Below are 25,976 nucleotides of genomic sequence, written 5' to 3'. Positions count from 1 at the left end.
GTTTGATGCTATTACTATGATGGAGTTTTAAACTTCAAATGTGCTTTTCTACCATGACACTTATAACGTATTGTGCAGCCATGGCTTGTGTATTGGCAACTCTTGATAAAAAAAAAGTATTTAAGATAACAATAATTTATACACATGGCATTTTTGATACATTCACTGCCTTTGCTGGTTAATCCGTGGCCAGATAAGGTATATGCAGTATAATTTTGCAGTGTTTTTATTTTTGTGTTTTTTGTGAGTCATCTGTTATTTGCAAAATGAAGAACTCACACAAATATTACCACCTGTAATGCAAGTGTGGTGTGAATTAGAAGTTAGATGAATTACTTTTTTTTGGACATTTGATACTAAAGTGAACCTTGCATATTGGTAAGTCAACATGCATGGAGCTGGAGAAAATGTGTTGACTTACAATTGTATGCTAATGTCAGCTTACGCGGGAATCAACAAAATAACAGGAGGAAAATATGGGACTTTCATTATGTTGGCTTACGTGATTTGTTGACATATTGCAATGTTGACTTATGTAAAATCTGTACTTTTTCTCAATTTTGTCCATATTGTGACAAAATTGTTGTACATGCACAAGTCTGAATTTATGAAATACAGTCAACCTCGGATACCTCGACGTCGGATAAGCCGAATATCACTTACCTCGGGTGCAAAATGAAAGTCCCGATTGTTCCTATGGAGTTTCCGTGTATTAAAATTCGCGTAGCTCGAAGAAAATAACTCAAAGTTCGGTTACCTCGAAGTGAAATCTACTGTCCCGATCTTAATTAACTTATTGTTTTTCCCAGCATGTAGCTCGAATCGAATTGCAACGTCACTCAGAATCTCCGATTAAGCGCGCGTGGACAGCGGAGACATGTCACAAATCTTTTCACACTCGACTGTAAATATTCTTGACAATCGCGCGCCCAAAGAAATACCCGGTAGGCCTACACAGCTGACAAGAAAAACCCCCAACACCTACCTACTACACACGTACACGATATGCACATAGCACCCGTGCCAATGGAGTACACTTGTACTACACTCTCAAAATAAGAGGGGTATACAGCGATTCTTACAAAGAATTTGACAAATGCATCATGAGTGATGCTAAGGCACCAGTCATTTACTGTCTCTCTCGTAATGAAGCAAAAATCCAATGATGCGTCTTCACCTAATCTTAGCAGCTGCATGCTCAGCATCCCCGCTGTTCTTTCCCCTTGGTTTGGGACCAGATAACGATAGTGCGAGAGCCTCCACTGGAGAACGAAAGAAAAAGGTTAAAAATGCTCTGAACAATACCATGATACAATATTGAAAGATGGAGAAATAAAAGAAAAAAATAAAATGCACACACACTTGCAATAAAGCAAAGGTGTATAGTCAATGAAAAGTACCCTAATTCCTCCTGAAAAGTCAGAAGTTGCTCTTTGTAAAAATGGGATTATAAATCTTGAAGGCATGTCTCGACCATTTCCAATCAAAGATAGGGAGGCCTAATATGTGTGATAGAGTATTGAAAGCAGAACAATGTTCCACGATAATTAAAGTCACATTTGAATCTGGCCCAATTATAAAAACAAAAACAGAAACAACAAAGAGGAAAAGAGACATAAAAAATTCATTTTAAATATTGTTCTATTGTGCTCCCTGTACAGTGAAAGTGGTAAGTTTAGTCTTATTAACTTTCAAATGAAAGATTTTTAAGCCATTTCTGCTCTCTGAATAAGACTTGAAGTATCCATCCATGACCAAACCAGGAGGAAAGCCAACACTGCACCCCCCCCCCCCTTGCCCACTTCAAAGAAGTAAATCTGGACCACTGCTCTGTGCTCTCTCTATCAGGTTCACTGAAGAATGTTATATCTCCAATGTGGCATACAGTCAAATCAACATGAGGAATATTATAGTAAAACGCATCACTGTATATGCTAGATATTTTGCGAGGTTTTTATTTTTATGAATTTCGCGAGTCAGATGCAATTCGCAAAATGAAAGACACACGAAAATAATGACTCTGTTCCTGGTATGAATATGATGCACAAATATACATTTCACCATTCAGTACAGTACTCCATGATCGCGAATTTAACCACTCTCGAAATCGTCAAGAAGTCCCAATTCCCCAAAATTTGCGCTTGCTAAGTGCATATATTTGGCGTAGACAGTAACTTGGACGATATTTGATCTCTGTGTGTACAGAGAAATAACACACATAAGGTTATGAATATGAATCTGGACTCATTTCCATAAACATTGCCGACTGATCAATATAATATGCCTCATGCCACTGACGTATGCGGAATTGACATAAAAGATATGAAAGGGGGAAGTACTCACAATGGGGAAACGTGCCCCTTCTGATGATGTTGGCCAGGAGAGTTGACAAGAACTCGTTGCAGTTACTGAACTCCTCCTCCATTTTGGCAATGCTATCCTCACTGAAATTGCAGATATCAAATACAGTGGAACTTTGCTATTAAAGTAGGTCGAATATAACAAAATCTTCTTGTAACAGGGTAATTTTGTAGGTCCCAACTCTTGATATTTCTTTATTTTTGAAACCTGATATGAGAAGGTATAATGTCACGGTTTTTAGGTGAGCACTGTTTTTAAAGTAACTGGGTTCTCCCATCACAAATTCACAAAATGCGACTTTAAAGGAAGGTTTGCCAAGTCTCTCTCCTTTTCTTTTCATCCGTTACATACAATTTCTTGATACACTCATACATGGCAATTACAACTGCAGTTTACTTCTTTTTCTTTTCTTTTTTTTTCTACTTTTCATGAAAGAAATCTTGTGCTACACAATTTGCAATTTGAAATGCGAACAGCATGCAGGAAGTTTCATGGGAAGTTTCGCTGATAACTTCTCGAGAAGTAGGGATGCCATTTTTTCAGGCAAACGCTTGAATTCAGGCCTTGGCAGTTTCAAAGTTCAAGCTTTTTAATGTACAAAGGAGCTTCATGTAGATAGATTTCAGGCCCTCTCTTTCACTCCAACTGGCATCCCTGGAGAAAAAAGACTAATCAGCAGTCAGATGCACTGACCTGATGGCCTGCAATCCCGCGTCCCACTTGGTCTGGAAGCGGATGGCCATGTTGAGCACCTTGGCCACCGCCTCCCGCACGAAGGCCACCTTGTGGTGGAGAAGGCACCGCTCAGACACCTTGGCCAGGTAGCCCCGGTGGGCCCCCAGGATCTGGTCTAGGTCTGTGGCCTCCTCTACGGCTGCCGTAAACTCTAGGCCGGTGCTGTACAGGATCTTTAGAGGGGAGGGAGTGAGGGAGCATTGGTGAGGAAATGGTCATGAAAAAACAACATGTATATATTGCAGACTTCAAAATGGGCCAAAAAAAACCTTGCAGAGAAACCCCGACAGATGATCACCTATTTCCATTGCGATGAAACAATGGTGCATAGATTATTTCCTACAAAATGTACAACGTATATTTGATTCACCACAGTCCAGGTAACAAGCATGTAGCTCAAAGAGATAAGAACACTCTTCACCATTTTGACTATTTTACAGTTATTCCAAGAAAACGTCTTTCTGGCTTTTCTACAGTACTTATAAAGCACACTACTAAACACTGTAGTACTGGCAGTTTTCTTTTGTTGTACAGAAATTTTGTAAAATCGAACAAATAAGCAATGAAAAGTAGAGAGTGATAATGTTGGGGCCTGAATTTCTATTTCGCTGTAACTGGAATTTTTTTTTTTATAACCATGTTTGTTATAAAAGGAGTGCACTGTAATGGAATGCCTGTACACAAATATACTTCAAAATAAAAGAAAAATATGCAAAATAATCCAATCATTATTTCCTTATGAGGCAGATAAATTAATAACTCAACACAGATAACCCTTTATTTGCCCAGGCACTTGGCTTAACTTGCCTACTTTTTTTTTTTTTTAACCATGCAGCATCCCCTGCAAACTTGATCTAACTGTAAAATTAGGAAGCCCACTCGGGTGCAACAATGTGCCTCAGTCCAACAGGAAAGCCATGGTGACACAATAAGGGATTACGTAATATCTATTCATTGAAAAATACAGTGCACTCCCGCTATAACGAACACGGTTATGATGAAATTCCAGTTACAACGGAGTAAAATTCAGGCCGCAACACTATCTCCACTATGTATTTCTATTGTTATAACGAATTGTCGATATAACGAAAGAAAACTGCCGGTCCCGAGGACTTCGTTATAATGGGAGTCCACTGTACTTTCAAGACATCTGTGGCAATCAACAAAGAAGGCGCAGTAAGGGTTCAAAGAATGCCTTCACGGTTCCATGATCAAAATCCTGATCGAGACTACCCACCCTCGTCATGAGGTAGTTGTGCACTGCATTGACAAAGTGCATGAGGCGAAAGCGAAGGAGGTGGAGTCGGTGGATGAGGGGCAGCTTCTCTCTCAGCTCATCGTCGCCTTGGAGACCACGGTGTAGGGCAGACGTGGTCCTGCCGTCACCAAAGTTCATGCCGCTGTGGTCAAGGCTATTGTCCCTCATAGACATAGCCAGATCTGTACATTGAAAAAAAAAAAAAAAGACTAAGCACAAGAACAAATGAAAACAGAAAACTTTATGAAAGTAAAAGAATAGATAACACTCTGACCCTGTCTTTAGCCATGAAAACTCAGAAACTGATGTGTAGTAATTGATGACGCTGTGTTAAATGATATAAAATATGAAAATAAGGGTGGCACACACTGACCATACTGGAATATCGTACATAATTATGACATTTATAAACAAAAAATGTATACAGTACCGTACCGCAAGATATGTTCCTGGGGCATACGAAGAGCTCACAGTTTGATTCTATCTACAGCTGACTTGGCTTGCTGCAAAATGGACAAGGCTGTGGCTTAATTGAAAGCATTATTGTTCTTTGTGTGGACTTCAAACACTGAAGTGATGTTTCACATTCGGCTACCTGTAAGGCAGTGAAATTGAATGAGGTGAAACGGCTGCAGGGTTACAGGAGAATGCACAGTCAAGTAATAGCCTTGAATGGAGACTAAACTTCAACCCGAGTTGCTGCAGACCTAACCCACCTTGGAACCGGACTTGCTGGAGACAGTACTGGGCCCTCTTGACTTGGAGCAGGAACCGGAAGACTTGGTTGTAGACCTCAAAGGAGTGGCGGTTGATGATGATGTCAATCGGCCAAGGTACCTAGACATGGATGAAGTAGGAAAATTCATTTGATATTTTAAGTTACATGTGCACCCACCCTAATGAGACAAGGAGGCTGCTATGATGCCATTGGCAATTGTCCCAAGCCAGACATAGGACATGTTCTTAGTGGCTATATATTTATTTGTAGCAATACAATCAAACAGTAGTTCTGATTCTGACATTTCTGGCATGCCGAGAGTCGAATGATGTCTGATTTTGGGGGGTTGGCAAAGTTTCTCGCTCTAGAGCTTGGGATCAGGATATGGATCAAAATCTGACCTTAATCTGGATTCCAATATACACATGGCTCCAAAGCCTACGAGTTGCCATGAACAAATGCTGTGCCAATGCAGTACAAGATCTCACACAGCAGACTGCCAAAAACTGACGAACGTACTAATCAACTCTTCAGGCCTATTTTCCTTTCTTACTTTAATATTGGAGTTTCATTGCACTGATATGCCCACAACCCACCAAATACTAAGAGCCTTGCTGCTGGTAGGGGGTGCACTTTACCTTGTAATGAAGAGTCAGGCTTTCCAGAGCTCTGATTGGTTCTCCTTCCCCCTTGCCAGCCATCCTGTGTGGTTCCACGCTGATCATTATTCTTTGTAAAGTAAAAAACAGAAAGGACGCACATTTGATTGCTAAAAAGCACTTACAAGATACAGTGGACTCCTATTATAACAAAGTCCTCGGGATCAGCGGTTTTCTTTCATTATATCAAAATTTTGATACAACTGAACAGATAAACAAAAAAATATGGAGCATATAATGTTGCAGCCTGAATTTTTACATCGCTGTAACCGGAATTTCGTTATAACCGTGTTCTGTTTCAATATGTATGAGGCAATTAGAAGCTCTGAAAGATGATGATGATGATGATGATGTTGGCTACGATGATTATGATGATGTCGGCTACGATGATTATGATGATGTTGGCTACGATGATTATGATGATGTCGGCTTTGATGATTATGATGATGATGATGGTGATCAGGTGGTGATGGTGGTGATGATGATGATGGAGGTAGTGGTTATTGTGATGATGATAATTATGGTGATGACGACGATGAGTAACCTTTTTCATTCTCATGGGCAACATGTTTACCCAAAATTTTAATAGGATAAGATTGTTCGTCAATCTCATCATATGTTTTAGGCAACATGTGCCGCATCAGCAGTCCGCTTGAGGGGATCCAACGACCACCACCGGAAGATAAAGAAGTGAGGGACTTTCACTCACCTCGCTGCCTCATCTGGGTATCTGGCACTCAGCGTCTCTTGGAGATGATAGTTTAGATTGAGGGCATCCATCCAAGACTCCTCCCTCCGCAGTTTGTTGAAGAGGACGGAGTAGAAGTCATACATCACATCGCCAGCTTCAAGCAGAAAGTAACGCTGGTTATGTGTCCAAAGAATGATAACAAGAACTTATCTTATGTATAAGTTTGCTTTTCGAATGGTCACACGACCTCAAAGTTTAAGTTGTACATGCATTGGGTCTGTTTTAATAGGTCACAGTGAGAGTGCAAGGACTTCCACGTGTATCATGGTTGCATGCCAGGGATGGGAGTAACAGTTACCATGCTCCCGTCACAAAGTGTGTCTGACATGAAAACAAATGAACAAACAAACAGAAACAAACAGAAACAGAAAAAGTTGATAATGACACAGGGAACAGATGATTAAATTCTTGAAATGATCTGGACTATCGTCTGGATCCCGGATTTTTTTTTTCTTTTTTTTTTCCAGCATGTGTGTATGGGTGGAAATAAGCGGCTTGATAGAGGTCTGCACTCTCTGAGAGCTTTTCTATGATATTACATGTATGTTCTTATTTCAATGTCTTTTGATAGTGTAAGATAACTGCATCCTCTAGACATGGTATAAATGTATAAATGGATGAATTCAACATACAATGACTGTATGTCTGGATAAATGAATGAATATATAACAGAACAAATGAATAGCTGTGGACAGATCAAGCAAATAGATAATTAATCATCTGATAATGACCAGATCAAGTATAAACAAACAAATACATACACACAAACATGATACATAAAGTAGTGCTACATATTATACACATACATAATAAATGAATAGATTGATTCACCAATCAATCAATCAATCAATCAATCAATCAATCAATCAATCAATCAATCAATCAATCAAAATATCAGATGCATTGTAATTTCAAGGTCCCTTACCCTGAGACAAAGCAAGTGATCTTGAAGCCTGAAGTCCTGTTTGAGGACCGAGGCCAGCTGGGTACAGACTGCCTGGCAGCGTTTGACGATTGTAGGGTACAGGTGGCGATACAAGATCAGCTCCAAGGGTTGGGACTGGATGGGCAGGTTGGAGTCATCCTTGGACCTGAAAGGGGAAGGCAAATCATAAAACATTGAGACTGGAGAACCAAGAGGGCTTCATCAAACTACAGTGACAAAAAGTTGTAGATTAATCTCTTTTATGCCATACTTTATATGCTGCTTTGAAGTTTTTGGCATGTGCTCTCATAACTGTGCCCTCTATCTATAAAATGATTTCATTTTTAATTCATGTGTCATCTTTATGCAGCAAATTGCTGTTATCATCTTCCAAGACAACAGCCAGAAAGATGTTGTTTGCACTGTCCACCATCCGGAGTATCACACAACAGTATTGTGATCAGGGCTACAAACAAAAACAACAACAAAACCTACATCTAGAAGAAAAAAAAAAATTAATCAAACATTTTTTAACTAGAAATGTCGCTATGGCGACTGGTATGCCTCAGCCATAATGCATGGTTCTCTTAATAGGTCTATAGTACATGTGGACAACGTGTGATTACATTTTAACAAAATTGGCAAAATATTAAAATGACAAGTTTGTCACAAATGTGTTGAATGTTCACCTTCCTTGACCTAGGTTTAATTGGATGGATAGGAGAGCATGCATTTGGAGATTTAAGAACTTTAACTTGACTTTGATCCACTCATAAGTTTATGCACTGAGTAATTTTTGAAGGTACATGTATGGAGAAAAAGTGTAATTTCTGTATTGAATAGTAAATTGTTGCCATTTTCATCTGGCCTTTCATCTGACCTTTTGACCTTTGAACTTTGACCTCATGACCCCAAACTTTCACCAGAGAATCTTAATTGGGTAATACATGCATACACTATAAGTTTCAAGAAAATATCTTCTGGCAATGCATAGATATGGAGGAATTAAATAGTGAAATTTGGCGTATTTGACCTTGACCTTTTGACCTTTGACCTTGAGCATGTGCACCCAAAAGTTGCACAACTTCACCCCCTAATACACATGTATACATGCCAAGTTTCATTAGGATTCCTCAAAAGGTTTTTTAGTTACGCTTGCCACAAAATTCATTACGGACGGACGGACGGACGGAAGGACGGACAACCCGAAAACATAATGCCTCCGGCACCACTTCGTGGCGGAGGCATAAAAATGCACAGCTAAGAATGCTGTTGCAAATTTTAGAAATTGAACATACCAAGGGTATTCTCCATTCCAATAGGACATTCTTACTGTTGATGCAGAGAAACACATGACAGATATCCCAAGAGCATTGGTGGCTACATATGATGCCAAGCTATTAAAAGCGATGTTATACTGTATACGCCATATATTTCGCGAGTCTAAATGTTCGCGAATCGGGACTTCCCGACAATTTCGCAAGTGGTTAAATTCGCGATCGTGGAGTCCTGTACTGAACGGAGAAATGTACGCGTACGCCACATTCATATCGGCACTAGAGTCAATATTTTCGTGTGTTTTTAATTTTTGTGAATAGCAGCTGACACGCAAAATTCGCGAAAATAAAAACCTCGCGAAATATTCGGCGTATACAGTAATACTGACATGAAAAAAGTAGAAAGCAAGCAAAAGTTTGCATACATTTGACTGGTACAATAAATTGTAAACAGACACAAAACTAGAAGCACTCTGATGGCTTTCTACCTAACCATGTCCTCGGATCTAATTCAGGCAGATAAAAATTGAGCCTTTCCAAACTTGTAGATCTCGTGTACAATGTTGACACAGAAGTCTACCTGAATGCTTAGTCATACTGTATATGCCATATATTCAGCGAATCTAATTTTTCGCGAATCGGGACTTCCCAACGATTTTGCGAGTGGTTAATTCGTGATTGTGGAGTACAGTACTGAATTATGGGTGCACATCTAATTCAAGTCGGGATCAGAGTCAATACATTTGTGTGTTTTTAAATTTGCGAATAGCACCTGACTCACGAAACCTGCAAAAAAACGAAAACCTCGTGAAATATTCCGCACATACAGTAAATCATTCTATGCCAGGATATTCTGCCCTCAAGATTGGGTGGGTAGTACGCGTAATTTTTTGGAGGGCATTTTATTTGCTTACCCCTTGTATGCCATGCCTTCCACTGGTGAGGAGCCTTGAAGCTCCCCAACGCTAACCTCGCTGATCCCCCTGGCGATCAGCGGGTCGTTGTAACCGCGGAGAGACAGCTGCCGCTGCACGACTTCCACCACGCTGGTTTCTGTGGACAGAGAGGGCGGTGTCTCCTTCGCGCCCCTTGGAGTCATCCGAGGCTCTGGTAGTGACTGTTTGACTGGTTCCACGAGTGGATGACGGAGACGCTGGGTGTCAAACTTGAAGAAATCTAGTCATGAAAACAAGTTGAAGTATAATCATGAGACTGAGAAGACAAGCACCGAAAAAGAAAATGAGTAACTTGTTCTCTGTACTTCTACATGGCAGAAATGATGTACAAATATTTGTACTTGGTATCAAAGCATAATGCGAAAAAAAAAAAGAAATCAAGCATCTCTCCATGAAGAAAAATATTAAATATTTTGGCCACATTTGATCAAAAAGTAGTTCCAACAGCTTAATTCCTACGAAAAGTACCTCTTTCTAAGGAGAATACTGATTGCATAATCAGTTAATATTCATATCTTCAGAACAAATCATACCCTTCAAGAAAAACCACAAAAACAAAACAAAACAAAACACAGAAGCATCCCTATAGCACCAATAATCGGAGAAATTTAGTTTATCTTTCAGAGATATTTCAATATGGTGAAATGTGAATGGGATTGTCTGAGCTGATTTCCTCAGACACACTCCTATTTTTTTTTTCCACCTGATGTATAAATATGCTAAGTCTCTTATCAGCTATCTGTCATGATTGTCAAATCATTGATTTTTTTTTGTCTTTTCGCCCAATATTACAATTTTGTAATTTGTTAGTCTTGGTGGAATTGAACAAATAAATTGAAATTGAATTGAATTGAACAATACCTCCAGTTTCTGCCGGCCCAGCTCTGTTCAGCTTGCCTGTAGACTCCAAGATCTCCATTGACTTCCCGGCAAGTAAGACGTGGGGCAGGACCGGCTGCAGAAACTCTGGCACCGCGTTGGGTGGCTCCCTCCGAGACGATCGGGAGGACCCCCGGGCCGAGCGCGACCTGTGATTGGCCGGCTGTGAGTGGACCGTTCCATCTGTCTCTTCCGTCGGCGGGAGGGACTGCAGGCTGAAAGCTTTCTTCCAGTAGTTCTCAGACCTGATACGGATCTCTTTATTTCTGAGGGTGAGTCAAAGCAAATGCAAATACGAAACAAACATACGAGAAAAAAAAAGAGTAATATCTAGTGGTACATCTGTTGGCTGTTAGGTCTTCTTCTCCTTCCTCTAATACCTTTAGGCACTGGCTGGGTGCCTAGAGATACAAATATTAAACTCCCCAGCAGGCAATTGAGTATATGAATATAAGAACGACCCAAGTCCAATTTTTGGCCAAATTCAGTTTGACATGGGAAATTGTAGCTTATGCATGGACTCATCTTGTGTATAAATGATAAATCCTAATTACCCCCGGAAGTGCCTGAAATAAATGAGTTAAATCTTATATGAATGTAAGAATGAAGGACTTGGGTCATTCTTACATTCATATTATAGCGCCCTCTCTCATCCTCTCATCTCTATAGCAGAATATCATGTATATGAATCAAAGAACGACCCAAGTCCATATGAATCAAAGAACGACCCAAGTCCATCACACAAAATGGCCTCTCCACAATTAATGTTAATGTTAATTGTCATAATAATATATGTTCTAATTTGCATATACAATGTTGCCTTCCCATCACAGTTAAATAGAATATTATTGGACAAACAAAAAAGATATGAAGTTTTTTTTAGTTTACTCGAAATGGTCTTCCATGGACTTGGGTCGTTCTTATATTCATATACTCAATTGTATCATAGCAATAATGCATGAAATACTAGCACAAATCCATATTATAATGAGGTACTACCAGTCATCATACAATGAACCCACTTCAGTTTGAAATCTCCTTACCCTTCCAACCATGACAATGAAAAGGAATATCAACATCTTCATGACTATAAAATCCTTTTGTTTTTGATGTACCTTAATTGCATAACTGCAACAACAACAAAATAATAATAATAATTTTGAAGTTAAAAGTTGTAGTTCTCACATTAACTGTATCAGGCTATCTGTAACATTACCAGCAGTGCAAGCTTATGAATTACTTTGAAAGGATGAATTTCTAGTATTCCACCAGAAACACAAATAAGTCACTGAACTGCAGTACAGTACTCTGAGCTGGGAGAACTACCATGGGTATGCAGTGAGGTATAAAGTGCAATAAGATATTGGTAACACTGCTGAGTACAATTTAAAGACAAAAAAAAAAAGTAAAAACGGCAATGCAACCCATTAGGTTGAATCATAATTATCCTGAAAATATAACAGATAACAGATTCACTGGGGTGACAAAACCTTGTATCTCAAATTTCAGTGACAATTACTGTTTTAGATTAGTGGTCAGATAATCAGTTAAGGTGATGTCTTGTCCAAATCCTAGCTGTCTTACCCTCAAAGTGAAGCCTCCATCACAAGTCAAAGGAAAGACGATCGCATTTGATAAAGTGCTCTGACTGCCATCTTGTTTGTTTGTTTGTTGGATGGTTTTGTTTTTTTGCACTCCTGAACATTTGACAGTTTTGAGATATGAGGTCTTGCCGCCCTGGTGATATGCTTTTTTTTTGACAAACAACAAAAGAAAGATTTTAAATTATGCCTTGCCCACATAGACACCTGTGATGGATGAGACATTGTTTGCCTGCATTAAGTATTAAATGTTATAATTTGTTTCAGTGATTTCCTGTTTCCATTTGGGCAGTGAGGTAACGAGGAAGGGGGGGGGGGGTATTTTTACCTCCATCAAAGAAGGACATGCTGTAGGCATTATGTTGTCAGAATTTATTTGTCTGTGTGCAAAATAACTCAAAAAGTTGTGAGCGGATTAGATAAAACTTGCAGTAAAATTCAACAATGACACAAGAAACTGATGATTAAATTTTAATAGTGATTTGGGAATTTTTACGAATTTTTTATTTGGATTTTTAATTTTTTGGCAGAAAGCTGCGCACATTTGAGGTTTGCATACATGTACATATGCACACTAAAGCGGGTTCTCTGCTCGGGTGAGGCGCCGCGCAGCTGGAAGGTGATGACATAAACAGAAGGCTTCTATATTGGGATACTGGGCAATTTTCAGCATGTTCTTATCACTGGAAACGAACTGCTTGGCGGAGGTCTGCGCCAGCCGATTGCTTTTCTAGTTGAGCACGTTATTGAATGTGAGGATGAGGTAGAATCACTGCCATGTGGATACCTGTGTATGGCAAACTCCCTGGCTGGGTCTGAGAGAACACCGTGGGTCAGCCACTTGCTGATGAAGCTGATGTAGGGTCTGGTGGTCGCTGACCACAGGTCCCAAAGAAGGTCCAGCTGATGAGTGACCAACCACACAAACAGATCAATAAACTCTGACATCGAAACATAACAAACTATTAATACAGTATTACAACATAACTACTGTTCTATGGTAGTGCTGCACTGTAAAGTTTCACACATGGGAATATCTTTTCCTTTACCCCCCAGTGCACATTCCTCATTTATGTTGGTCAGTACAGAAGGAATGTTATTCTACTCCAAGAACATCTGCTCACATACACATAAGTCAATAACAATAAATCCTGTGGACATAACATCAAACAATAAGTAAGTCGCTTTAGCTGGAGCCTCGACCCCAAGCACTGCATACCACACTCACTTGTGGCCGTGATAATTAATGCTCGACTAGACAACACTGAGTAACACTGAGTGTAATGAAAATGAGTCCTACAGCTGCAACCGAAGGTGTCACAGGTACCAGCATGCTGTATTTATCTTTCTGACTATAAACTAGCCAAAAGTTTAAGGCTGTAGTCAACATTTGGGTGCGGTTAAAGGGATAGTATTGTTATTGGTTGAGGTGAGGATTCAGATTTTAACTTTTTGCAAGTTACTCAGAAATACTCAGAAACCACTTTATGAAATGTTTAAGAGCACACAATTTTAAGAGGAATTCAACATTATTTGATGAAAATCGGTTTTTGAAATGGCTGAGGTATCCACAAACAAAAGTAAAGCAAAGCGATCCTAATGAAAGGTAGGTCCCATCTGTGTATCAGGATCGCTTTGTCGTGGATATCTCTGCCATTTCAAAACCAATTTTCATCAAATCAACTTTGAATTCCTCTCGGAAATCATATGCTCTTTCAAATTTCATAACGGATTTTACATAATCTGAAAAAAAAAAAAATCATCATCAAAAAATGTTTGCAACTTGTAGCCCTATCTCAACCAAAACTATACCATTCCTTTAGTACACTGGGGATTATGGGGCATAAAAAGGGAGCTACGTATCTGACCAGGATCCTACCTGTTTCTCCGCCCCAAAGTCCAGGCAGTAATACTCCTTGATGGCAGCCTGTAAGACCTGGAGGAGGAGGAAGACCCGATGGGAGGGAATCGTCACGGCAACCTCTTCCACCCCTCGCCGACAGACATCGTAGGCCAGGTGGAGGCGCGGCCGCCACGAGCCCAGCCAAGCCACGAACATGGCGAGGGTGTACGTCTCCTCTGAGGGAACAAAACGGTGACAGGGATGAAAGTGATTGAAAGTGATTTCACACAAATCAGAAAACTTCTTGGCATCCTTTAGTAGTATTCAAACAGAGGATTTAAACCTCCAGAAGATCACTAGTTTTCAAAATACCATAAAAATCTAATGTAGATTAGCTGCAAGGGGTTATGAAAAAATCAATCTTCTTTACCTTGGGCCACAACTTTCTTCTCCTCTTTTATGAGGTCCTCTCGGAACGATGAAATGAACTCTGCAAGGGCTTCGGCAAAAGCCTCATAGGTCTGACACGTGAAATAGCCAGGCGTGTCCGGCGGTTGTCCAAAAACGTCTCCATTGCGCACTGCGGTGCTATCGCGGACAACGTCCGGAAGAGAGTTCAGCGGCTTCCCTGGGGCTGTTTCCAGATCACCCACAGATGGTATTCTACCAGAGGACCGCACTGGCCCGGGGACATCTTTGTGGGTGGACAGAACAAGAACAGGGGAAATTAGACTGAGTAGCATGTAAATCATGTGCACGATACAGCATTGCATTAATACTACAAGCAGACTTAATCTCATCTCTCTCACTGGTAATCAACATATTTACACAAAAATTTGCCATATATCTATATGTGTGTGTGTGTATGTGTTTGTGTGTGCTCCTAGAACATAATGAATTTCATTCAATTTCATTACATTTTCGTTTTCCATTTTGCTCTTCTATGACATAAATGGTCTGTGAGTGATCTTGATGAATTTTTACAGAAATATCAATTACTTTTTTATTATCATATAGGGTCATATGGCTGTAGGTATGTACAATTTCAATCTTTTGTTACTGTAAATGTGGATATTTTCGTGCGAGTAATTTCTTGCGCTGTGCAGAATAAGAAGAATTTCACATGTTTTTAATTCTGCAGAATCAAGACATTACACTGCAGTACATTAACAAGCAATAACATTTGCGGGCTTTTATTTTCAAGCTAGTTTCTGGTCGCGCAAAATGTGCGAAAATTTCCACAGCAAAAAAATTCTACTTTTACAGTATTCTATCATTTATAACATTTTCAAACGCATACAATGTACAATGATATCAAGTCTTATATTCCACATACTAAGAATGTTGCAATAGGATTGGTCCAGAGCTGATCACGTGATGAAGCGTAGTTTTGCCCATCACATCACCTGAGAAGAAAAGTTTGTTACACTCTACTTTGATAGTCCCTTTTGTTTCGCTAATCTCCACACAGTCCACATAGTCCTAACGCAACATGAGTACGCGCGAAATAAAAGTGCGTTGCACTGTGGACTATCATGTGACTTAGGTTACTTGATAGTAGACAGTGCAACGCACTTTCACTTCGGTGCCGCGCGGTGTGCGCAGCAACTTCATTGTTTTGTCATCTACGCGCACACGTAGCCTAAGCCCTAAGGATACCTAAAGACAGCTAAAACGGTTTCAGATGTGGAATAAAATGGGAATTTCTAGGACCCTAGATGTGGAATATGAAGCAAATAATCAACTTTTAGTTTCAGGCAATGAGACAAACTATCACCTTCAACAACGTTGATTATTTGCTTAATATCAATAAGAGATATTTTGTGTGTAATTGTCACCTATTTAGTATGATCTCAGTAGTACTGAATAAAAGCCATAACTTTAATATCAAAAACAAAACAAAAAAGTATTGTGGGTTTGTGCGTGTAGAAAGCGACAACAAGAGAGAGAGCATGTGTGTGTGTTGAGAGGGATATACTACACGTCAAGTACATACAAATTTCCAAGCAGTTTACAGTATCCAGTCGTGGATAATGTAATGTGGTATGACTTACTTTGTGGGGAGGCTTCCTCTTTCTCAGAGGAGACAGAGCCCAGCCGCGTGAAACTCCGTGACCTCTGACCTTGGCAGTAGGTCATGGGGTGCGCCCTCATGCGGTCGATGAAGGACTGCAGCCGCAGGAGCTGGGAGCCCAGCTGTGCCAGCTCTCTCGTCATGCCTGTCAGGGCAGCCTGAGGGCAAGATAAATGGACAGATCGATGCAGTCAGAGTAATGGAGAGGGGTTTTCAGACTTAACCCTAACTTACCTGGGGGGGGGGCATAATGGCCCCCCCCCCCCTCGACAAATTCCGCGACCATTCCGCCGCGCAAAACTTTTTGACCGCGCCGCTCGCTGACTTTTTACTTTCAAGTCTCGCGCAACTTTTGAGACCAAATTTGTTGCGCCCGGGCATATCGTTCCGAAGCCACGCCCCTTCAAAAAATTTTTGTCAACCAAAAAATTGCTCAAAAACGTGATTTTGTGTACAAAGTCAATACAAACTGTGTTTTTTCAATTAATTCATATAAAGATTCATATTTTAAATTTTAATGGCTGAAATAAATTTATTTTAGTATAATTATGCTTCTAAAGATGTGTATGACAAATTCTGCTGAAAAAAACAACACAAAACAAAAGTTCAAAAAAACAATGAAATACATAAAAAAAGATAAAACAATAAAAACATAAGAAATTAATTTTTATACTGATATTTTTTTTTTACGCACAAATGTTCGGAATGTCTCTAGGAATATACTAGTATACACCAAAAATCAGCATTCCATAAGCTTTTATAAGCCAGTTACAGACGAAAATGAGGTTTTTTGCATTTGCATAATTAATTAATCTAAAATAGAAAATGCAAAATTATTGACAATTTAACTTAACAGTCTTGTAGATTACATCCGGCTTTATGTTCATGCAAAATTTTGCGGTGACGCGCGATCAACGGCCGAGATCTGAAGGGGGGCCATAATGCCCCCTCCCCCCCCCCCCACCCCCCCCCCCCCCCTTCCCCCAGAATTCAAGCTTGCTAAATAGCCCAGGTAAGTTAGGGTTAAGGAGGAATTCCCCTTCAAAACATAAACTTGTCTGTCATCATGCTTCGGAAAATCATTTGAATATGTGTCTACAGTTACGTACGCTTCGAGACACTGAAATTCATCCACTGAGTGAGTACTATATGTATAAACTACAATGTAACCGATGATCAATGCAACAGCTCTGTCACAGGTTCCAGAGATTATGCTAAGCTCCACCTTTCTTATTATGTTTTTAGATGTCAAAGTGCTGAGACACTTACTAGGACCTCTTCTTTTCACTTTGTTTTTATATATCTCAGCCTTTTCAAAACTGATTAAACTATGCCATCGCTTTAACTATTTAAACACAAAATGCCTGAAATCACATTGATAAACGTACTGGGGTCAAATGGGAAACTTGCAGGTCATCTCTTGCTCTGTACACATTCTCCTCCAGCCTGTAAACAAAGGACTTGCCAGCACCCAGCAGCATCCTATCGATACAATAAAAACAAAACCAATAAATAACACGGAAGAAATGCATGAGTACATATTTCAAGGTTTGCAGTGGGGAAACACTACTCAGCAATGTACCAAGATAACCAAATTAAACTGACACACAAATATGAAGGTGCTCTTTCATCATCACTTTTATAGTGTATGTGGATGTGTCTAGTTGTTTGGGTTTTTTTAGTAGTATCGGATCCCTTTGAAAATCAGCACCAGCTGACAGGGCTTCCAACCCAATAGTGGAAATAAATTCACATGATATGATATGATATTATATCATATCATATCATATCATATCATATCATATCATATCATATCATATCATACCATATCATATCATATCATATCATATCATATATCATATCACATTATATATCATATCATATCATATCATATCATATATCATATCACATTATATATCATATCATATTGTATCATATCACATCTTCTGAGATCACGTTCACTGCCGCAACTACATCAACAAAAGCGATGAAAGGATGTTCTTGGTCGTTGTGTGCACAGTGGAGAACTGCCGACGCTCCACTCACCATACGGACTCCCTGATGATCTGGCTCTCTGTCACCTGAACCCTCTGGCTGCCGGAAGGGAACGCTTGCCTTGACTCTTCCACTACTTCCCTGCAAAGCAGTGAAGGAATAAATAATTGGCTGTAAAGGCATTGTTTAACAGTGGTTCCAGTTTAAAGGAATGGTATAATTTTGGTTGAGATGGGGATTCAGGTTTTAGCTTTTGGCGAGAAAATTAGCAACTACTTATATGAAATACCAAAATGCATACAATTCTATAAAGAAGACTTAAGATGAAAATAGGTTTTCAAATGGCTGAGATATCCAAAGACAAAGTCCTTTTTAATAGAATTGTATGCTGTTTAATTTTTCATATGGATGGTTTCTTATTTCCTCGAAAAAAAGTGAAAACTTGAATCCCAATCTCAACCAAAACTATACCATCCCTTTAATAAGATCTCGCTGCAATGTGCTACATGCTATCAGTGCCTTAGTTTGATATTGTGGGAAACTGAAAGTGAAGCTGTGAAAAAGATTGCCCTTGATGTACAATACTTTTGATATTTCAACAAAGTGGCCTTTACAGTTTTACCGTGCTCAATATTTTCCCAGAGCAAGAGTTTGAGAATCTATTCTGTGAATAAATGGAATGCTAGCATGGTCGAATTTCTTTACAGATCCCTCACTAGTGAAAGAATAACTTCAAAAATGTTTGTACAGCCAAGATGCAAAATAAAAATTAATTAAAAAAATACGAGTACAGAACATGTTTTAGCTTCATGATGTATTGATAAGATTGGTGCTTCTTGGGCTAAAGCAGCCAATCAGCAAGGATATATATTTAAAAACTCAACACCTGTCAAATATCTAAATCCAAAACTATTGCCAAATGTTGTATGTTTTGCTTACTTCACGACAGTGTCATTGTTTTGAAGGTGTTGACTACATCCAAAGCTTTTGAAATACTACATGTATGTCAAGCTAAGATAATACAGCACTCACCAATGCCTGGCCATCCTGTTGCTAAGGTGGTTGCTATGCACTGGGATGCCCTCCCTGTCTCCGTCCCAGTATTGGTCCACCACCAGATCGGCCAGCTCGATCCAGTCTGCGCTCTGCAGCCCCGCCCTGTCCCTGAACCTTCCCAGGGAGGTCGTGCGCTGCAGACCTGAAGCGGCTGGAGCAAGACGCTCTTGGCCGGCAACATTCTCTCCGTCGTCCTCCTCCTCCTCTTCCTCTTCTTCAGACCACTCCTAGAGACCAGAATGAACAGGGCAGGCAATCATCATTGATTTGTACTGTGAAGTACTGTTGGGTATTGGAAATCATGGTTGATACATATGCAAAACAATAATAATCTATCAAAATCAACAGTGGGGATCATTAACTTGGAACATGCACACCCTGCACTTGGGTTTGTTCATTAATCAAGCTATCATATCCCTTTTACTTGTAATTAACAAAAAATCTAAACAACATTTTGGCTGGGAAAATGCACAATCATTTCATACAAGTAATGTTACCTCTTTAGATGGATAACAAAAACCATAACAGATTTAGGTAAATACAGATGTACACAGTAATGTAGGCAGGTGACTACATTTGTACTTGATTCATTCATTAATTCTTTAACCTGCAGCCTGGCTGGATTCACAATTTGAAAGCAAGAGGAGGGGATACCTACAACACTGTAGTCACCATGGCTTCAAACTGTATGTGTTACAACATCAACATGCATGGTAAAGTCTTGCCTCAACAAAAAAAAAAAGAAAAAAACGGAGAGACAAAATCAACAACAAACTGCAACAGATATCTCTGTTTTGTTTGTTTGTTTGTTTTTTGTTTGTTTGTGTTTGTCTCTTTCTTCTTTAAAAACACTAATTTAAAAGTGCAAAATGAAAAGGTCCTTGGCTCACTTCATCTGAAGACTCTTGAAATGATCTGATTGGCTGCAACCCTTCCAGTAAGAAGCTGGCCCAGTCAAACTTCTGCTCAGGTGCTTGATTTATTATCACAGGCACAGAATAAGGAGAATTGTTGAGTGAAATTCTACACTACAGTCAAGTTTATGCCAATGGGCAGAGAAAATTGGATGAACAGAACGGTTGGGGTTTCATCAAGATCACACACACTATTGACAAGATGAAATGATATGAATTCCAAAGCTTCCTATATTTCTGTCAAACAGTAATACTGGTCAAAACTACATTTTGCAAATCAGCACAGGGAACAATGTTGCCAACTCACATCTCAGTTGCAATGTGCACAAAGATATCATAAAGATCATCAAGGTTTGATTCAAAAATTGGAAAAAAAAATCACCCAACAGCCCTTTCCTATTCATTAAACAGATTACTTGGTACAGCATTCATCAATTTGAATAAATATTTGCAGTACCTGCTCGCCACAACCAGCACTCAACATGGCTATTGGGCAAAAGCTTGGTAGTCTAGTGGATACAACACCTGCCTTATGTTCAGGAGGTTGTGGGTTAGAATCCAACCTAAGTATGTATGCCCATGATTTTTATCATAGCTACTTCTAAAAACACTGAATAATGCTTTACATCTACAATGTATTGTCAATGAAGGGCAATTTGGCAATCAGTTGCATTTCCTTCCAACATACAAGGCATCACTAATAGAATGAAATTTCTCTAGAATTATACATGAGGAAGTTGAAACTATACCTTCTACTTTTGGTGGCCTCTCGTGCAAAACTGTGCTTGACGGAGAATGCGACAGATTGAGCAAGAAGGACAGAACCGCATAGTGAGCTTCACTCTGTAGAGATCACGACAGCAAAAAAAAAAAAGGAATGGAACCCAAAATCATTCATTTTGTGTGTGTGTGTGTGTATGTGTGTGTGTGTGTGTGTGTGTGTGTACAAAATGACACAATGAGCAGGAATAATATAACATGAAGACACAAGCTGTATATCATAATAATAATAATCCCAGAAATGAATGCCCTTTAAAGTCTAAAACTGGTTACACAAAGCACATTACTTTTGGCAACTAAAACAATGAATGAGAAAGTCAGTTTCACATTTTTTTTTTTTCAATGAGTCAGTATAATATACAGCTTCATTTTCATGACATAATGTGTTCAATGTCATCCCCAAGCAAAATCATAGGATTACCTTCCTACGTATCTGCATTTTGAATTCATGCTCAATAAATTCAGCATAATTTCCGTTTTTGTATTTGTTTCCCTAAAAAGATATTAAGAAGTTCACTACACTAGAGTCAAAACCTGCCTCACCTTAACATCTTCAGATCTGTCGGATAAGGGATTATTCAGAATGAGTTCGATCCATCTCTTAAGGGCAGCTGCTTTCTTAGCCTGGGAGTGAATGAGAAGTTTTTCCTCTATGCTACAAAACAAACAAACAAACAAACATCACACAATCAATCAAATGAACAAGCAAGAATGGTGAATTGTATGGAAACTCAAGCATAACATTTAACAACGATATACAGTGCACATTGTATCTAATGAACACATTGGCCATTGAAATACATCAATCATAAGTGTAACTTGGTACAAGCATAAAAAAAACACCAAAAGTTTACAAGAAAATTAATGTGATATAACATCAGACTTGATATCAAATGATACTGTTTGAAAAAGAAAAAGAAATAAAGAGTATAATAATAAATGAATGTCTATCTTTTAGGCTAAACATACATGTAAACAGAGATTTTCTTTTTGCACATTCTTTCCCTCTCTCTTAAAATGTGAAAGGGATCGCATAGTTTTGGTTGAGACCTAACCTCATGTTTCTTACATTTTGGGGTGAGATCATGAGAAACCTCTTCAAATGAAATATGAAAAGCACGTAATTCCAAAAGGAATTCAATGATTATTTGATGAAGATTGGTTTTGAAATGGCTCAGATACCCAAAACAGAGCAGTTCTAACAAAATGTGGGACCCAGCCAGGAAATGATTTTCCTGGTATCGCATCGCAATTTGCTATGCACTTTTACACCACTGCTACACAAACTATCTTTTGTGTAGCAGTTTTATTCCATAGAAGTGTACAGGATACCATTTGAAAAATTGTTCATCAGCTGAAATTGCTAATCAAATTTGAGTTGGAAAATTATTCCCTGCCAGCTTTTATTATGATTGCTTTGTTTTACTTTATTTTTGGATGTCTCAGCCATTCCAAAACCGATTTTCATCAAATAAACTTTGAATTCCTCTTAGAAAGGTACGCTCTGTACTAATTTACAAATGGTTTCTTGATATCTCGCAAAAAGTTAAAACTAAAAGCCCAATTCTCACCTCTACCAATACCTACTGGATACCACCATCCCTAAAACTGCAACTGTGTGCAAAACATGAACAAAGCTGCTAATTGTTAGATATTAACTCTTTAGTTTTAATAAAAGTTCTGAGCTGAAATGTAGGTAATTGTGTTCTGTAATCTATTCCTCAAACTTTGGGGGGGGGGGGGGGTGTCCAGTAAAAAAGGAAATACCCCCCTATATTAAAAAAAAAAATGTTAAAAAAAAAATCCATCATCTGCTTCAAAGCAGTCATACAAATTTCATTTTTTTGAAGAGTGTAAACTCACCCATCAATAGTCCGCATGATCTTGTGACTATCCGGTGTCAGGTATCGATGAAATCTGAAGTTTGACTGCACAAATTGAACTGTCCTCTTGAAGTTTTCAGATCCATCCTGTGAAGACAATGACAAAGTATTGGCAGGTTTAACATTAACACAAACTTGTGGTCTTATTAAAGAGTTTTAAACTACTTTATAGCCCTTGATCTAACATTAGCAAGTACAATAATGTGTATAGCAATTATAGATCCAAAACACACTTGACAATACATACCTACATGTACTGTACATACCTTGCAAGTAGGATCTACGTAAATCTATAGTGCCAGTGGGTATTCGAATTCTAGATTCTGAAATACTGTCATTGACTGCACACATGCAAATCTCAGTGCAGAGGTGCCTACATACAATTGTAATTTGTAATCGCTGTAATCACAATACACATGTAGGTCCTCACCACAATCACATGTAATCATGGAGCTGTTACTTATGATGTAACTGTTAATCATTCAAATGTGAAATGGTCTCAACGAAAAATACAAATTTAGATCTGTCTACCACTGTCTACCAATATCTCAAAAGGTGACTTTTAAGTTTTAATCTAGTGGCTAGAAATCTGTTTGTTTTGTTTTCTTGTTTTGTGTGTGTGTTTTGGCCTTTTGCTGCTTGGGTCGTATTTTGATTTTTGTGAGGCATGACTCGTACTCGGCCCGGTAGGACCTACATGATGTACAGCTGTAGACTAACGTTAGGTCTACATTCTTGTAGACAAACATGTGGGCTGTAACTGTTAGAACCTCTCTACTACACTATATAGCCAGCAACATGGTACATTGGTAGCCATCCTTGACCTTGGCCTTGTTTGTTGTCGGTTGCATTGCAGTCTATCCATGGATACGTAGCTGGCCGGCTTAGAATACTCGGTGTAACAACAGTTAGGCATGTGTTAGGTGGGTGGTCTAGCCCACCACTCACCAGTCTACTCAAACAACAGTGCAGAACTAAATTGAACTTTATCAACTTGTAGGAAACCAGAAGGTTGTCAGAATCTCTGCAGATTGCTGGTAGACAGGATAAGTCAATATAATGATTTTCCCGATGATTTACATCGATTCGAGTTAATTCTATGGTCCACTTCTCCAAGACCAAACGCAAAGCCCAAAGGAACGATCAATGATAATCTTATCCGTCCGCCCGAGAATGCGGAATGCTCACAGTCAGCCACCGGGCTGCGCCCACAGAACTCTGTGGCTGCGCCGCCGCCGGGCAGAAACTGCACTACAGATTGCTACACTGCTGCTTGCTGGTATGGTATAAGTTTTACAGTATAGTCAGGTATCCTATTACCGAACGGTATCCTATTACCGAACGCGTACTTTGTCAATGGAGCGCGTACAACAGCTCGAATACGCATTTATTGCACTACGCGCTGTTATCTCACAGGGGAAGCCAGTGCCGAAAATTGCTAAGCTGCAGCAAAACACAAAACAAAACGTAATTTACCTCAAATTTACGTAATAATTGCTAAAATTTCGATGTTCATTGTCCAGCGTTAATAAACATTGACCGAAAATACAACGTACGAATTTCCCCATACAGAGGGCGCACGTTCGGTAAATACAATACGATTTGCGTCGGTAAAAAGAGACAACTTTTGTGGAAGGGTTATTTGAAATACGGATTTTTTCTAGAAGTTGGCTTATTTTTCAAGTATTTTCGTTACAGCTAAAGTCATCAGCATTTCAATTATCTATAAGGATATTTTTGGCTGAATTATTGCATAATGTTGTCCGTTTGGAGCAATAAAACAAAAATCGTTCGGTAATAGGATACACCTCCATACATGTACAACCGTACAGAGCAGAGTACACGCACGCAACAGCATCAGCATGCAGCACTAGCGTTTGGAAACACTGGTATTCAATTTTATTAATCACAAATGTAACCATACATACCCGAAACCCTGTCAGCTTCTTCACTAAGTTTTTGATTGTCTGCTCCATTTTCAAATCCGTTATTGCCTTTTGATAATGGTTCTCTCTTTTTGAACGGAGCGGGGAAATTATCGCAACCCCTAAAACGCCATCTTGGTTTGTTTGTTTGCTAAAAGCTGAAAACGTTGAGTTGCGTAGCATGCTACCTGCTGGTTCTGGGCATGGGGAGCAGTCACTGCTACTGAGACTGAGCAGTCTCACCCGAGCAGTCTGCGCGGATCGCGGGATACCATCCTCCACTGAGTAATCACATTCTATCCCATCGTACCTTGCTCCTGAAACTTCCTCTTTAACTTTGGCCATACAGTATGGGTATGGAAACTCAGATAATCATTGTTAAATCTTCTCAAATCTCAGCAATCTACACTTTTCTTCAATAAACGTCGCTTCTATATGAATAAGGACTTAACATTCTCTTACCACGATTGACTTTGTATTCACACTGTATGATTTTCATCGTAAAAAAATGAATATTTTGGTTGATCCTGAACGGAATAGACACATAACGCATCTCACTGTGCTCACACAACGTGAAATGTACATGCAGGATTCATCGTGCGCCTTCTATGTAAAGACTACTGTGCTGTGCTTGCTCCAGTACAGATGATGGCTCACAAATTAGACTGATAATATACCAAGCGCCTTAGCGGGCATTAAAAATTTCACATGCGTCTTTTCAATGTTCAAGTAGAAATGACATTGCAACGTCAGTTAACCGTATACCAGTAGATTCTAGTCGCCACTTGCGTGTATTTCCTATGCACTCCCCGGGTTGGCGAACTACAGCTGTAACCACGATAAGCACTGTCAAACACCTGAATTAGTTCGGATTAGTTCGCGGCCCCATAGCATAGGGAAAGCGCGCCACGCTACGTAAACCTTAGCCCGTGTATCAAACTTTACACACACTTCAATGTAGGATGCATTGTGCATCATCGCGTTTGAAAAACTTTGTTAATCTGTCACTTGAAATCTATTCGAAATAAAAAAAAAAAATCGCATTAAAAATGGTTTTGTCACCTGTTATATATGGTAAAGACAAAGGCGCTAGATATTTTCTAACATTAGTAAAATACATTTGGATTACACCGATACCCTATTTGTGTTTCCCTGGAGGGAAAAGGTGCATTAGGAATGTCTTTTGAGAGCGATGAAAATCCGTCGCCCCAGCTGATCTTCGATCACGGCGCGCAGTATACTTGGGTGACCCGCACCTCGTCATAGTTAATCATAATGTTTGCGCATATTTGAATCACATTTCGCCACTGAAATTCTTTGAAATCCAACTCACATAGGGCCTACAGGAAAAATGCTGAAAATTCCAATGGAATCACAAGCTCACTG

General features: G+C 39.3%; 2 protein-coding genes across 2 annotated transcripts in view; one reads left to right on the top strand and one right to left on the bottom strand.

The window, feature by feature from the left end:
* The window catches only part of LOC139728043 (small ribosomal subunit protein eS8-like), a 43,960-nt gene that overhangs the window by 11,129 nt on the left and 6,855 nt on the right, over positions 1-25,976 (top strand). The gene's annotated exons all lie outside the window — the stretch shown is intronic.
* On the bottom strand, positions 1,174-24,691 carry LOC139728060 (gamma-tubulin complex component 5-like). Its single transcript, XM_071639023.1, has 22 exons — positions 24,594-24,691; positions 22,646-22,752; positions 21,326-21,437; positions 20,752-20,845; positions 19,979-20,061; positions 19,065-19,315; positions 18,084-18,173; positions 17,426-17,519; positions 16,018-16,195; positions 14,394-14,657; positions 14,000-14,199; positions 12,908-13,023; positions 10,502-10,785; positions 9,599-9,860; positions 7,408-7,573; positions 6,441-6,595; positions 5,711-5,801; positions 5,071-5,191; positions 4,334-4,536; positions 3,055-3,269; positions 2,344-2,444; positions 1,174-1,262 (listed from the first exon to the last, which is right to left on the bottom strand). Exons 1-22 carry the CDS (start codon positions 24,639-24,641, stop codon positions 1,174-1,176), a joined length of 3,324 nt encoding a protein of 1,107 aa, XP_071495124.1. The 5' UTR covers positions 24,642-24,691.

The sequence above is a fragment of the Diadema antillarum genome, unplaced genomic scaffold (assembly GCF_040938485.1).
Source record: "Diadema antillarum isolate AM-2024a unplaced genomic scaffold, OU_Dant_1.0 seq00000162_RagTag, whole genome shotgun sequence".
NCBI lineage: Eukaryota > Metazoa > Echinodermata > Echinoidea > Diadematoida > Diadematidae > Diadema > Diadema antillarum.
Note: the sequence above shows the minus strand (reverse complement) of the source record. Positions and strands in the feature narration are given on the sequence as shown.